We start from the raw sequence: 15,865 nt of genomic DNA, 5'->3' as shown, positions 1-15,865 counted from the left end.
CAAGCTCAACAATCGCTGCATTGCTGCTGCTGCTGCCAGTGCTGCCAGTACAGTCTTGTTTTAAAGGGATATAGCGACACCTTGTGGCTGAACGGGGAGTTGCACTAGGAGGAAGGACGTGGACAAAGTTGCAGCCTGTCTACAGGAAGGCAGCTCTGCAGAAATGGCAGCTCAGGAGGAGTTCTTCACGGGTAAAACACATTTGTTTTTAATGCTCCAAACTGCTGCGTTCACTTCCTGCTGTCTGTCGGTGTGAGTGTGTGTTGTTGTGGACGGTGCATGTGTGTGTGTGTGTGTGTGTGTGTGTGAGTCCCGCGTGAGAGAGGGGGGTGAACAATGCAGTTCGCGATATTCAAAACTACCACTGTCCATATTATGTAAAAATCTGTTTACCCACATGCGCCTGTTCAAAGCAGCGGAGACTGGAGCTACTTGTGTCCTCTTGTGCCACATGCATTCACTGTGGGATGTGTCTGTAGTGATCAGTAGTCAGTCAGTCAGTGCTGCTTTAGAAAGTCAAACAACAAGAACAACAGGGTTTGCAGTGATACTGTCAACTCTCCTCTGAGCTTTAGTGACATATGTTTATGTTTCTGCAAAGCACTTTCACTGTATATCCATATGTCAGAGAGTTGGTAAGCTGAGCAAACAGACTAGGCCTCTGTCTCATGAAGTAAAAACCAAATATTGCATAACATGTTCTGCAGGCATTCCCAAGATCCCATATGTACCCACTGCTGGGCCTGCAGACGTCCTGTGTTTCAAGCACTACAATGCAGAGGAGGTAGATATGGCACACACATATAATCTCAGTGATATAGTTAGGAGTGTGATTGTACAGTAGCAGAGTTTTTGTTGTTGTTGTTCTTGTGTGTGAATTCACTGCTCCCTGTGTGCAGGTGCTGATGGGGAGGAAGATGGAGGACTGGTTGAGGTTCTCAGTCTGCTACTGGCACTCCTTCTGTGGGACTGGTACGGTAACAAGTGGCCCCACATTCACTTTAATCATCAGTCATTAAATATTATGCTGTATAATATGCGGTTAAACAAGGCTTAGTCATGTTGTGTTGTTGTTTTTGTAGGCGCTGATCCTTTTGGGTTTCAGACTCTGCTCCGGCCCTGGAATGAAGGGACTCCTATGGAATCGGCCAAGAAGCGTCTTCGTGCTGCGTTTGAGTTTTTCACCAAGCTTGGCGTGAGGGAGTCCTGATTTTAATCATTTAAGTAACCTTTGCACATGGCAAATCAGAAAACCCTTTTCTTTACCTCTTCTTGTTTTCACAGGTTAAATATTACACATTTCATGACAGGTAATTGACCATGAGTTTCTTTTTTTTCTTCGTCTTTAGTCACAGGCCATTTATTACTTACTGGACAAAGTCTCTGGAGAGAAATGTAGAAAATAAGTAACTTGCATAAAAAAGTATAGACACTATGTTTTAAATGAACTAAATAAATAAGCAATCTATCTAAATCTGCTTTTGTACATTAAACCTTAATTATCAAACCCTGCTTCACCCACCGCTGTGTGCAATGTGTTGGTGGACCTCCACGTAATTCTGTTTAAAAGCAATGTAATCTGCTGAAGACATTGTTATTATCAGGTAGATAGATAGATAGATAGATAGATAGATAGATAGATAGATAGATAGATAGATAGATAGATAGATAGATAGATATAACTTTATTCATCCCGAAGGAAATTATTCGGCCAGGCCGCTCCAGAGGAAAATAAATTAGTTAAGGAAAAAAGGAGCATATAAAATATATCCTGCAATGTCTAGACAACGAATATACACGACAAAGGAGCAACCTAGATATAAGTTAAAATACAGTGCAACATTAATTTAAAAGTGATACAGTAGGTACGATCAGACATTGTCCACAAGTCCAAAGCTGTCCCCTGCTGTGTGCTACAGAGACATGGCCCCCGAGGGCTCCACGCTGCAGGAGTCCAACAAGAATCTGGATGAAATAACAGACCTGGCTCTCGAGCTGCAGAGCCGGACCGGAGTCAAGGTGCTCTGGGTCACCTGCAACCTCTTCGCCCACCCGAGGTTAAGTGTTTTTCCACAGATCTGTACAAAATCCTGCCATTTAAAACTGTCTTTTTCATAGCTGTGGTTGAGCATCATAATAAAGGGAGTTCATATTTACTGTATATGTGTCAGGTATATGAACGGTGCAGCCACCAACCCTGACTGCCACGTTCTGGCCTACGCTGGTGCTCAGGTCAAGAAGGGGCTGGACGTCGCCAAGAAGCTGGGTGCAGAAAATTTTGGTATGAGAGACTTTATATTTATAGTTTAGTAAAGTCTCAATATATGTCTTTGATAATACACCACTGTAATCAATGATTTGTCTTCTCAGTGTTCTGGGGAGGAAGAGAAGGTTTTTATTCCATCCATAACACCGATGTTGCTGCTGAGCTGAAGCACATGGCCAACTTCTTCAAAATGGCCGTTGGTAAGTGTTGCAATGAGTAATTGAGTGTGGATTTAATTATGAATCTGAGTTTCGGTCATTCTTGCGTTATTTGTCATAGTCTCAGTTTCATGTGTATATATATTTTGTCCCCAGATTATAAAGAGAAGATTGGACTGAAGTGTCAGTTTCTAATTGAGCCAAAGCCAAAGGAGCCGTGCAAACACCAGTATGATTATGGTGAGGCCGTCACAAATGTAAACAGATCTCACAATCTGGTCCTCTACTCTACTACAGTTCAGTTTTAATTCTCTTTTTATTATGATTTTCCATGATTCACATGTTCATTCACAAAACACTTCACTATTCTCATCCATTAATCTGTAAATTACAACTGAATCACACAGCAATATATTTGCGATTCCATAAATAATACAGATATGAATGGTTGGGCCTCCCTCAACAATACAAAAGATGAAATTTACTCCCTAGGACAGGAATGCTGGGGTGCACATTTGTGATACTAAAAAAACACTGATACAAAAGGGTTAAAAAGGAAAAAAGGAGGAAATGGACATAAGACATGGACCTAATCCATCTTTTCAAAAACACATCTAGTTGTAGTTTTATGGCAAAAGTATTTCTTTCCATCTTAAAAATGTCATAAATTATGTAAATCCACTCATCCACAGTAGGTTTTTCTAGTTTTAGCCTCTTATTTGTTATGGCTTTCCTACAAGCGGCACTTAAAATCTGAAATAAATATTTGTCACTACAGTTCAGTTTTATATTTCATTGTTTTCTCTCAACAGATGCTATGAGTGTTATTGGATTCCTTAAGCATTATGGTCTGGAGAATCACTTCAAGTTGAACATTGAGCCCAACCACACCACCCTGGCAGGACACTCCTACGAGCACGATGTCGTCATGGCCTCAGCGTGAGACACCTGAACCGCTGGCTGATGTTTTTACCTACATGTCAAACAGCATCTTTAACCATCACAGCTTTAATTTGAAATGACCTGAATGTAACGTCTGTATCATCCTGGTCTCTGCTGCTGCTGAGGAACAGGTTCGGCATGCTGGGCTCGGTCGACTCGAACACCGGCTCCCCGGACCTCGGCTGGGACACGGATCAGTTCCCCATGGACATCAGGAACACCACCATGGTCATGAAGGTGAGCTTTAATATGGAACATGAGTTTATTATCAATGATGGATGGTTTTTTTTTAAGGTGACTGATGGATAAAGATTACATTTAGTTTAGATAATCCATTATATGAAACATTTGGTTAAGTTGGTCTTTTGGCCCCTTCGAGTCACATTGTTCCTATTACAGCTGTGTTGCTTATGCATTATTTAAACTTTATTCTCACATCCAGCAGACATATGATAATATTAAGTCATTCTTTTTTTTTGCACGTATACGGCAGTGTTTTTCAACGGGGTCGCCTGAAATTTCTAGTAATTGCAAAAAAGAAATACTGATAAAAATATGTTTTTAACTGACACCACACACAATCTTAAACAACTGTATTCTATACTTTAATTTTCTCGAATATAAATCTAGTTCAAATAAAATGCAGCATAAAAATATCTGAGCTGGCGCATCTTGACTGATGGGAGGTCGCCAGAAATTTGTGATGTCAAAATGGGGTCACAAGCCAAAAGAGGTTGGGAACCACTGGTATACGGTGTCTTTTTTCTATATTATATCCTTTACCTTTGCTTGTCTTTTACTGTACTTTTCTGCTACTGAAACAAGTGAATTTTCCATGAGCAGGATCAATAAAACGCCTTCTTACATTATGTTATCTCACAGTAAATTTGGGGCCAACACTCACTACTTCTTCTCAGGCTTCCACCGCCTCTTTAAGAAGATATTTCCGCTTTCCGACCATCAGTTTGTCTGTTGGGGCAGAGTGAAAGCAGATTTATCTTCTGTGGCAGTAAACATGATTAATGAGAGAAAGCCAGCAAAACACAAACAACAAAAAAAGCTTAAGAGGCTAAAATCTCAACTGACTTGATGCTAATAATAATAATCCTCCGTGTTTGCCACAATGGGTGACTCATTTCACATTGCACTTAATCATTTATCATCTTTTCTAAATAGAAAATATTGACTAGTGCAGCTTGAATGTTTGTATAATTGTTTAATGCACTACTCTCTGGATTATAAATGATAACACAGATAACCCTCTTTTTGTAAACACATGTAAGACTTTTGAAATATACAAATCAGCAACAGCATTAAACCAGTGACGCAAAGAAAAACACTTTAAACTACAATGGTAATCACTAATGGTTTAGAGTGAACCATTAAAACAGGCCACAGATATAAACCAGCCAGGCAGAACAATAAACACACACTGTTTTAATGTACTGGGTGGTTTCTTTAAGTGCTTTTGGCTCACACTATTGATGCTGCATCAGTTGTACAAGACACGTTTAAAATTTAGAGAAACACAGTGATTGAACAGAGATTAGTTAGTTAGTCCTTCAAGTGTCCCTCAATTTTCTTTTTCCAGACCATCGTTGAACAAGGTGGTCTGCAGCCGGGGGGCCTGAACTTTGATGCTAAGGTCCGCAGGGAGTCCACGGAGCTGGAGGACCTGTTCATAGCTCACATCGGAGCCATGGACGCCTTCGCCAGAGGACTGAGGAACGCTGTCTGCATCATAGAGGACGGGATTATGGCCGGTATGGTGAAGGTACGTTGTGTGCAGCCGCTTTAATACAGTCGATAGTGATCTTTGTGAGGATAATAATAGGAAACAATAGGTAACAGCTGCTTGTGTCTTGATTTTAACAGGAGAGGTACTCAAGCTTCAGTCACGGTCTGGGACAGAAAGTGGACAACGGTACTGCCTCTCTAGAGGACATGGAGGTAAGAGTCCTGCAGTCAAACACTTGTCCACTTGTCTCCATGTCTCTACCTTTTTAATTAGAGTAGACTGATAAATATATAGGGGAGAAAACAGCTTAGCCATAATGAAATAAGTCAGAGGATAGTTGTTGATGGTTCTGTCGTTTATTATTTCATATTTCAGGCCTTCATCATGGAGAATGGAGAACCCAAAGCCACATCAGGAAAGCAAGAAAAATATGAATCCATCTTTAATCACTACATATGATAAAACCGTCTCCATCCTATGAAGCACTTAGTGAGCAGATCGAACACAATGTTATAAATGTAGAGCACTTACTGTATGTAGAAGTGCATTACTGCATTTTTCACTTACTAATTAAGTACAAACCCAGATTGGTGAACATTGTGAACAGCTATGAGCTAAAATGTGAAAGGATCATAAAGACTAAGACTGGACTGGACTAATTTAATATCACATGTTTTTAGATACACTTGTCATTGCTGCTGTGAAAAATATCACCTGGTTTGATTTAACAAGGTCATATTCATAATAGCTGATGACTAATGTGACAGCGGTAGGCCTATGTAATAAATAATCATAATGAAGTTGTAATGTCATGTTGTATCTCAGTTTAAATATAGACAAATGAAATGCATCAACTCAGAAAGTGTTTTTTGTCTTTTCTGTCATGATTTACTGCAAATGTGTGATATTTACGTTCATGTCTGGGATTTAAAAATAGTCAGACTATATTAAATCAACTTTTTACATAAACTTGCAGAAGTTAATTAACTAAGTTATCTAAAATACAATGTTTACTCTTTTAAATTTTATTCACAAACAAAAAATATGTGGTTACAATTCCTGCCTTTCATGGCTTATCTTATTATGACATCCCTGTTTCTGTCTGTCAAGTTTAATGCACTTGTGTGACTCCTAATTAAACCATTTTCTTTATTCTGACCATCTCCAGAAGCCGGCGCTTAACATCTTGACAAAGTTTTAAATGAAGGTGTTGTGAAATGCTTCTTCTAAATATTTTTCTGGAAAAGAAAAGAAAATGTGGCAAGGTGACATTGTTTTCACCACAGACAACCTTGATAAGATGTTTGTAATGACAACTATTTGCAGTATGTTGTCCAGTGTTAGCTGTTCACATCCAAAGGCACATGGGCTCATGTAATGCTGTGGACTCTTCCTAACAAAAAGCTTGACTTTACCGAGGGGCTCTGGAGAGAGGTCCCACTCTGCATCTTTTTCTGTGAACCAAAGGAGAGGCTCCACTGAGTGACTGAGCTGTAACTGAAAGAGATGGGACATTTTGTTCTTTTATGCAGAATATTTATAAGGCATCACAAATATTTAATTTTGAATTAATATTATTGTGATGTGTTTTGTGTAGGCTCATTTCTTTTTTTTAACAATATTTTTTATTTTCAGTTTCAAGTGCATAGCCTATCAAACTTTATGTCGAATGTACAAACATTTTCATTTATATCCAGCCACTCATTCACACAGACAAAGAAAAGGCATAGCCTAAATGAAATGGACAGTGTTACAACAGACATCAAACTAATGGAGTAAAATGAATAAATAAGAATAAGATGGAACAAAATAAAATAAAAGGCAGGATCATTTCTTAACCTGTTATTCAGTCAGTGTTATCCGTTTCATTGGTCAGGAATGACATAAATGACTCCCAAATCCAAGCAAACTCCTCCTGTTTACCTTTAATCAAGTCATCAACTCCGTCTTCCATATTGCCAGTGATGGTGGTTCTACATTTTTCCAATATAATGCAATCACTCTCCTTGCACTGTGTAGGCTAATTAATGACTTTTGTTTCAGTGTGCACAACTTTCTGTTGCTATGGAGGTTACAGCAGCTCACGGTCTCTGCTTCTAGACTGCCTCTGGGGTTTTTTTTTTTTTTTTTTTTACACTCAGAGTGGTTTTCCTGTGCGACATAAACAATCTCTGGCTCCACTATGATATAGATGTGGATGTGACACTCACCTTTCCACTGACATCACATCATACTACCAGCCTGCTGTCCCTCTGTCCAATCAGCAGCCGAGAGGAGGCCCATCGCCGGGGCGTCCGGCCAATCAGGGGATAGCGCGAGCTCTGCTCACCGGCACGTCACCGCTGATTGGCCGGCTGAGCTGCGGAGGAGGCGGGAGGTGACGCCACCGAATCCCAAGTCGTGCGCGTTTCTCATTAGCATAAATTATTCAACAGCATCTCTCCGACAAATGCCCATGACTTACAGATGTAACAATTTGTTTTGGGTTGACTGGCTGATTTTTTTTTTTGGAGCACCTGAGAAATAATGAAGAAACATTTATAACTGTTTCTTACTGCGAGGTGATTTTTTTTAATCAGCCTGAACAAAACCCGTCTCTCAGCACTTTGCTCTTTCATGTTACTTATTTAATTTTTTTTTTTTAATTCCTTAAACATGTGGACTTTTCTGGGAATAGCGAGCTTCACATATCTTTACAAAAAATCCGACATGCTTCTGAGTTTCGCTCACAAAGAGCTGCTTCTGGCCGCAGCCGTGTTCCTCACGTTGGGGCTGCTGCTGTCTTATATCAGGTACTTTGATGGGCACAGGCTCGGATTGTCTCAGGTGTTTCATTTGCCTCTGAGCCTTCTGTCTTTTGTTCCTGTTATCAACCACTTAATCCCTCAAACTTCAGCACAGAGGAGCGAGAAAGCAGAGAACAGCTGCACAGAGGTAAGATAATTCATTATGGATTCATGTTGCTTTATTGAACAAAGGAAGACAAAGGGAGATGGCAGAATAAAAGTGGGACTAGGTTTTTTTTTTAAAATAATTATTATTTTCATTCACTTTTTTGAATTTTTGTGATAAAAATCTTTCTCAAGAATATGTTATAAAGTTTTATTCAGTCAGCCCTGAGCTAAAGACAAGTTCACAAAATGCTCATGGGTTTTTATATATTCCAGTAAAAATGTACAACATGTTCCTTTTCCTTTACTGTACAGTTCAGTTTGAACTTTACACTTGTGTGTGTGACTGATGAGGCTCTCTTTCCACTGCCTCTTGTTTTTCCAGAGCCGGAGAACGAGGAGAAGAGTGGCAGCAGAGGTCTCCGAGTCGGCCAGCAGCTCCTCTGTGGCCCCCGAGCCAGATGTGGTGATAGTTGGGGCCGGGGTCCTGGGCTCGGCGATGGCGGCTGTCCTGGCCCGGGATGGGAAGAAGGTGGTGGTGGTGGAGAGAGACCTGAAGGAGCCAGACAGGATAGTTGGAGAGCTGCTGCAGCCTGGAGGATACAGGGCTCTGAAGGAGCTCGGGCTGGAGGGTGAGTGACAGAGACTACTTTAATATTAGTGTGTTTGGTTATTGTTTCTTCTTGTGTCTCACTGTTGTTGTTGACTGTTGTGAAGTGGGCAGGGCTCAGCCGGAGAAGGTGATGTTACGTGTCTCTTTGCACCAATTGGGATAAGCAAAATCTGAATCAGAATCTGCTGACAGCTGTTTTACTGTTTGTCTGACTCACACCGTCCTGACAAAAGAAGCTCACACAAGGTTTTGTGCAATAAATTCTTAAAATAATAGTAACAATCATTGTTTTTTAGAGCATTTTTCACAATGTACTTTACGAATGGAGAAAAAAAAAGAAGAAGAAATCAATAGTTTTAAAAGTAGGCAAGTGTTGAAAAACCAACAGAAACTAATATTAAGAGAAAAAAACACTTAGTTGGAAAGTAAAACCAGGAAAAGTTCTCCAATGAAAGGACTAAAACGATTCAAATACTTCTCCCCCTTAACTTTAACTTATGTTTATTCAGGTTTAAATAGTAATACGTAATTCTGAACCCAGAGTTTCATCAGTCTGTGGGTTCCTGAGTTTTTTAATCAGACCTCATACATATATACATATAACCAATCTCCTCTAGAATTTCTATGAAATCTTTCAAATAACAAATGAATCCAGTTTGATGTAAAGCATCGATTCAGAGAGAAGAGGATCTTTTACAGTGTCCCTGTAACACACAAAGATTAATGACTTGAATACATTTATAAGATGTTCACAGGTACAGTGTGTGTATCAGTGAGTTTACAGTTACTCTATTGTGATTAGTGAAAAGAAAATCTCCACATTCATAAACTCTAAGTAAATGAATGCTGAAAAGGAACAGGATTCAAGACCCTAATACAAAGATGCTATTATAGGATGAGTGAGTTATATAAATCCTGAGGGTGTAAAAGGATGTAAAGGAGAAAAATGCATCAAGATATTTCCATTGATATAATGGTGCTATGAAAACATGAGCACAAGGGCTGTATATTTCAGTGTTAACATTAAAGTGGAGGTTGATTTCCCATTTAAAAACTATTCAAGTACTAAGAGGGTCGTGTCAGTCGCTGTCTTCTGGTCCATCTCATCTGTCTGCATGTTAGCAGCAGCAACAGACTGCATGAATAATGAATGTGGGCGGTGAAACTGTAACCTGTTGCATGTGTGTGTGTGTGTGTGTGTTTGTTTGGCCTCAGGTTCAGTGGAGGGTCTGGACGCCCATCTGGTCAACGGCTACGTGATCCATGACATGGAGAGCTGCACGGAGGTGGAGATCCCCTACCCTCAGGAGGAGACCAGCGTCCAGTGTGGACGCGCTTTCCATCACGGTCGGTTCATCATGGGCCTGAGGAGAGCCGCCCTCGCCGAGCCAAAGTGAGCAGAGTGGTGAAAACCATCATGTGCCAACTGGTTAATGAGATGATGATGATACTGTTTTTGACACTGAGCACTGAGAGTTAAAGAACGGCCAGAAGTATACATTTAAAATCTGGTGGCTGCAGCTTCCTGCCTCGTCTTCAGATCTTCCTCATTTGTTCTGCCCTATAAAGCAAAGTGACATGAGCAGTTTGGTTTAAATAAAATAAATAAATAAACATGGCTTCTTCTTGAGCTCTGAGCTATATCTATAATAATATATGGTGATGATAGAATATTTACCAGAATGTACTTGAAGGTATCTCATTAATACAGTTATTAGTTAGTTAGTTTATTAAATGCACTTCAAGAATGAATGTATTTTGAGACAAGTTGACTGAAAAGGCTTAATTACTAACCAACAGACCTTTACTCTTTATAATGTTGCCTATGCATGCTGAAGTCTGTGTCTTATTGCGCCCCCCAGTGTCACATTCGTAGAAGGCACCGTGAACAGTTTGCAGGAGGAGAACGGCTGCGTGACAGGAATCCAGTACAAGGATAAAGAAACTGGAGACATCAAGGTAAAAAAAGACACAACTCAAACTGTTTGTACAAGTTGTAACTCCCATTCATGCTTGAATGTTTAATATATGTGATCCTGTGTCCTGCAGGAAATCCACGCAGCCCTGACCGTGGTGGCCGACGGCTGTTTCTCCAAATTCAGAAAGACCCTCGTCTCTGGGAAAGCTCACGTCTCCTCTCACTTTGTAGGATGCCTCATGCAGGTAACTGCACTGAATCAACAGACATGAGCCAAACGTGTTTCAAAAATATGAGTTATGGTCAAATCACTTACAAATTTCACCAATTTCAAATATACCGACCAAGAGTGGAGTACAAAACTACAATCCGCTGCACCAGGATTCACCAATTAACTTCTCATCTTTGCTTCTTCCCAGGACTGTCCCCAGTTTAAAGCCAACCACGCTGAGCTGGTGCTGGCTAACCCCAGCCCCGTGCTCATCTACCAGGTCTCCTCGTCACAAACCAGAGTGCTGGTGGACATCAGAGGGGACATGCCGCGCAACCTGACAGAGTACATGGCTGAGAAGATCCACCCACAGCTCCCAGGTACAACCTTAACTTTAACATGTCTTTAACATGAGCTTTTAATTTTGATATAACTATTTCTAATGGAAATTTGATTATTTAAAACTATTCTCCTGGAGTCATTTACACTGCAAAAACTCAAAATCTTTCCAAGAATATTTGTCTTATTTCTTGTCAAAATGTCTAAATTTTAGTCAAAACTAATCTCTTTCCACTAAAAATAAAACTCATCACCTAAAAATTAACTTGTTTTTAGACAGTTTCAAACCAATTTTCAATTAAAATAGGTAGAAAAATCTGCCACTGAAAGCAAGTTTTTTGTGCTTGTAATAAGAAAGAAAAACTTGCTCCACTATCATATTTTTCTACTTATTTAAAGTGGAAAATTTGCTTGAAAAAAGTAAAAAGTGTCTAAAAACAAGCTACTTTTTAAATGTGATGAGTCTTATTTAAAGTATAATTAGATTTATTTTGACTAGAAATGACATTTTGACTAGAGATAAGACAAATATTCTTGGTAAGATTATGAGTTTTTGCAGTGTATCTTTGCACAACTTTTCATAAAGCACTGATGCCCGACATGGGAATCAGTGGTGTTGAATATATCCAGTCTGCTGCTGAGGAAGCCGCAGTTGAAAGCTCTGACATCGGAGACGTGCTTCTGTTATTCAGCTGAAATATCAAAGCCGCATTATCAAAGCACCAGCCGGCTCCTGTAACCTTCTCAGAGGTCCGGCTGAAATGGCGTCGGTGCAGCCGGTCACACTGATACATTGATAACTGTACATTCAGACACCAAAAGAAAACAGACTTCCCCCTCCCTCCCCTCCCTCCCCACCCTCGCCGCAGCATGCACCTTCAGGTTTTCATCCACAGAGCCAGCTAAGTGATCGACCACCTGTGCTCTCGCTTTCTCTCCTTCCTCCAGAGCATTTACAGGAGCCTTTCATGGTGGCGCTGCAGAACGATCGACTGAGGTCCATGCCTGCCAGCTTCCTCCCTCCCTCCCCTGTCAATAAGCCAGGTACTGAAGTGTTATCGACTGTGCTTGCTGTTTAAGATAGCCAGAGGGGATCTATATCGAACTGATTTCAGCATGTGTACGGTATAATGCACGTCTTCAGAGGAGTGCATCACTTCGGACATTACTGCAAAAATAAAGTTAAATCATCATGTTTCGCTTGAAGGATGAATTCAAAACCACATCCTCTTTGACCAACGATAAAGTCAATTCTCATATCTTGTAATGTTTAATAAGAAGCCATAGCCAGCAGCTGGTTAGCTAAGCATAAACACATAAAGAGAGGGAACAGCTCTGCCTTTTGCCTATTTAATACACAACAACTTGTGGTGCATTTTTTTTTCTCAAACAGCACTATGTCTTTCACAGGCGTGCTTCTTCTGGGTGATGCATACAACATGAGGCATCCGCTGACGGGTGGAGGGATGAGCGTTGCTCTCAATGACGTTGGCATCTGGAGGAGCCTGCTCAAGAACATCCCAGATCTGTACGATGACAGAGCCATGCTGCAGGTAAACGCAGAAAACACGTCAACTCCTAAATTATTCATCCAAGCCTTTTCATGTCATGACGAGAAAAACCTTTGACGTCATTCAAGTTACACTTTATCATGTATAACATCTACATAAAAACATACTGTAAGGCCTGTGTGCAGAGCCTGCAGAGGAAGGAGGGGCCTTTAATCTTCCTGCTACTTGTGTACGACAGCAAAGTAGAGGCTATATTTGGAAGCTGTGCTGCATCACCTTTGCCTCGTCCTGTTATTACCTCAGCTGTAGGTGAGAGACTGCAGACCAGCGCGCAATATTAAACTCTGCCTCTTTTTTTCCCCTCTCCTTCTCCTCAATAGGCAAAGAAAAAATTCCACTGGGAACGCAAGTCATCACATTCCTTTGTGGTGAATGTGTTGGCCCAGGCCCTGTACGAGCTTTTCGCAGCCACAGACAGTGAGTCTCTGCTGCCTCTGCATCATGATTATTATTATTATTAGTATTATTATTAAGCGTTGTATAAGTCATTTCAACATCAGATAATAGTGGTTTTTGACTTTCATCATGCCCATGTGGTTGTTTTGTTGTTGTCTAGATTCTCTCCATGAACTGAGAAAAGCCTGTTTCCAGTATTTCAAGCTGGGAGGAGAGTGCATTGCTGGACCTATTGGACTTCTCTCAGTGTAAGCATTTAATGACATCCTCTACAGTGACTACAATAATTGTTTTGGGACATTTTGGGAAATATCTTAAAAGTTATCAAAGATCATATATCTTTTCAATTTGAGCTGAACTAGTTAATTGTGGAATAAAGAAAGAGCTGAAACTAGCAGAAGTTTTAATTATATCTTGTTCATTTAGTCTGAACTAATACACAAGTGGTGGTTTTATGGTAGTTATTGGCTGGATTATTTCCCATTTACAGCAGGGAAAATAAGTATTTAATCTGCTGCAGATTTGTTCCCTTATTTCACTTTTTTATATGATGATATTATTTCTGGATGTTTTGTTGATATTCTGTCTCTCTCTGTTAGAATAAACTAACCATAAAAACTATAGACCGTCCATTTCTTTGTGAGGGACCAAACGTACAAAATTAGCAGGGGATCAAATACTTATTTTCCCCACTGCACCTGTATTTGTGCTAAACTAAGCTAGTCAGAAGAGCCATTTAAAAAAAAAAGTGTGCTACCAAAATGTCAGACTTTTACTTCAGATACAAGATGAACAAGATGAGTACCATGCTTATTTATTTATTTTTTTTCTTGCCAGGTTGACTCCTAAACCCATGACCCTTATTGGACACTTCTTTGCTGTGGCTCTCTTCGCAATCTACTTCAACTTCAAGTCCGAGTCCTGGATCACCAAACCTCGAGCCGTATTTAAGAGCGTAGCCATCCTGTATCGAGCCTGTACTGTCATGTTTCCACTCATCTATTCTGAATTCAAGTACCTCGTGTACTAAAGAGCGCTACAGTATACTGTACCTGGACCCAAACAGGCCGATCCCAACCACAACTTTGTTGCTTCGTCTGGAGCAAAAAGCTGGTATCTGACAGTACTTTCTATGTTTGCCTTCCTGCTGCTGCCGTCTTAAACAGTGATTTTGCTACTGAGGATTTTCTACAATTATATGCCCCTGCCACTGAAGATGTTATTATCTTAATATCCAACTTCATGCCTTGTCCCAGTTTGGACATGCAACGACACCACACTGTGCAATTAGCAGGGCTCATGCTCACCTCCAGTCTGGCCTTTATTGCTAAAGTTTTGCAATATACTGCAAATTAACTCGCACAAATTCATGATGATGAACACTGAATCTCCGACGCTGTTGAATTATTCCTGCCAAACAGAGTAACCATGTGGAACATGGCATCTGAGTTATAATTCTGTATAATTCTGCAATAGATCCACTTTTTCTGCTGTATATTTTCTTGTTGAGCTGATTTAGCCTGTATTTAATATAGGGAATAATGTCCAATGGTGATATATTTTTTTAATAAAAAAAAAAAAGAATACATCATTTTAAATCTAAAGCACTGGGTCATAAAACAAAGTTGTTTACACTGGATTTCGAGCAAAAATCAGGATGTTATCAGCCTCACTGTGTGGAGCAAGAGGTCAGCAGTACTTTCTGTTCGCATGATTTCCTGTATTTGTTTCCTGCCTTTCTAAGACTGTTGCTCTCCGAGTCTTTTTGTAACACATTTAAACTCTGAAATATGCCGACGTGACGGTACAGTTAAATCTGACAAACTTATGATCCCAGAACCCAAAGAGGGATCCCTGCACTGTGTTACTGCTGCTGGTTGACAGTAAACACCTGATGCATCATGGTGCCTGGGGGAAGTTTGGGTTTGACTGGGGCCTGACTGACACACAGAGGGGGGAGCGCACGGTGGCTCACAGCAGGACCGAGTCAGCGCATGATGCTCAGGTGTTGTTGCTCCTGGGCTGACAGAGACACCGAGCTCCTGTCGTGTAATTCACCACAGCTGCAGTGTCGTGTTTACCTGTGTTGGGCTTGATCAGCCATTAAATAAATAACTTGTGACAAACATGCTCATGTTTTAGTTGTTTTTTTATTTTGTTTTTTGACAGCAGACTCTTCCAGATGATTTGCATGAGTACACACACCTCTGTTATTAATTAAATACCTAATAAATAGTATTATTAATATATTAAGATCATAAGATCAAACATCAACAAATCCCTAGGGCAATGAAAATTAAGTGTTTGGGTTTTAGCACTAGTGGACCAACACTGACAACTGCGACCACTAGATGGCGCTCACTCACAGCTGAAGCCCTGGTTCATCTGTTTATCTCCCTGTCTGCAACAATGCAGCTCTCTATAGACTGGATTAAGTTCCTCTGCTCTGCTTTAGCTTTTAAATTCAGGAAAATGTATACTGGGATTTGATGAATTGTTGTTTGGTAATGCTCTTTTGCTGCAGCTTTGTACATCTGGGTTGGTTTTGATGAGAGATTGGTGGGAACATTCATGTTTTTTTTTAAAAGATACAATACAGTGAATGAGCAATAGATGTTTGGATATATTATTTTAGGCATTAAGGCGTCAAAAAAAAGGACATAATGTGTGATATCCACTGTAAATGGACATGACATAGACCCTTCTACCAGTCAAACCCCGGTAGCTACCCATGTTATTGGGGATTTAGGGTGTTACGCTAAAAGCTGCCAACATGGCCTGAAGCCACAAACCTCACACAGAGATGTGAAGCAGGCTACAGA

At 40.3% G+C, this 15,865-nt stretch overlaps 2 protein-coding genes across 2 annotated transcripts; both read left to right on the top strand.

Annotated features, from left to right (window-relative positions):
• Window positions 1-107: 107 nt before the first annotated feature.
• On the top strand, window positions 108-6,189 carry LOC310998778 (uncharacterized protein). Its single transcript, XM_083988970.1, has 14 exons — window positions 108-191; window positions 708-784; window positions 900-972; window positions 1,083-1,195; window positions 1,285-1,310; window positions 1,920-2,057; window positions 2,172-2,281; window positions 2,371-2,466; window positions 2,581-2,664; window positions 3,237-3,363; window positions 3,498-3,603; window positions 4,958-5,140; window positions 5,242-5,316; window positions 5,480-6,189. The coding sequence occupies exons 1-14, from the start codon at window positions 164-166 to the stop codon at window positions 5,561-5,563; spliced, it is 1,320 nt and encodes a 439-aa protein (XP_083845096.1). The 5' UTR covers window positions 108-163; the 3' UTR covers window positions 5,564-6,189.
• Window positions 6,190-7,479: 1,290 nt separating this feature from the next.
• sqlea (squalene epoxidase a) lies at window positions 7,480-15,154 on the top strand. Its single transcript, XM_083988967.1, has 11 exons — window positions 7,480-8,038; window positions 8,381-8,627; window positions 9,824-10,001; window positions 10,471-10,567; window positions 10,658-10,771; window positions 10,946-11,117; window positions 12,025-12,120; window positions 12,487-12,629; window positions 12,968-13,064; window positions 13,204-13,291; window positions 13,881-15,154. Exons 1-11 carry the CDS (start codon window positions 7,760-7,762, stop codon window positions 14,071-14,073), a joined length of 1,704 nt encoding a protein of 567 aa, XP_083845093.1. The 5' UTR covers window positions 7,480-7,759; the 3' UTR covers window positions 14,074-15,154.
• The last annotated feature ends 711 nt before the right edge of the window (window positions 15,155-15,865 follow it).

The sequence above is a fragment of the Trachurus trachurus genome, assembly GCF_905171665.1.
Source record: "Trachurus trachurus genome assembly, chromosome: 16".
NCBI lineage: Eukaryota > Metazoa > Chordata > Actinopteri > Carangiformes > Carangidae > Trachurus > Trachurus trachurus.
Note: the sequence above shows the minus strand (reverse complement) of the source record. Positions and strands in the feature narration are given on the sequence as shown.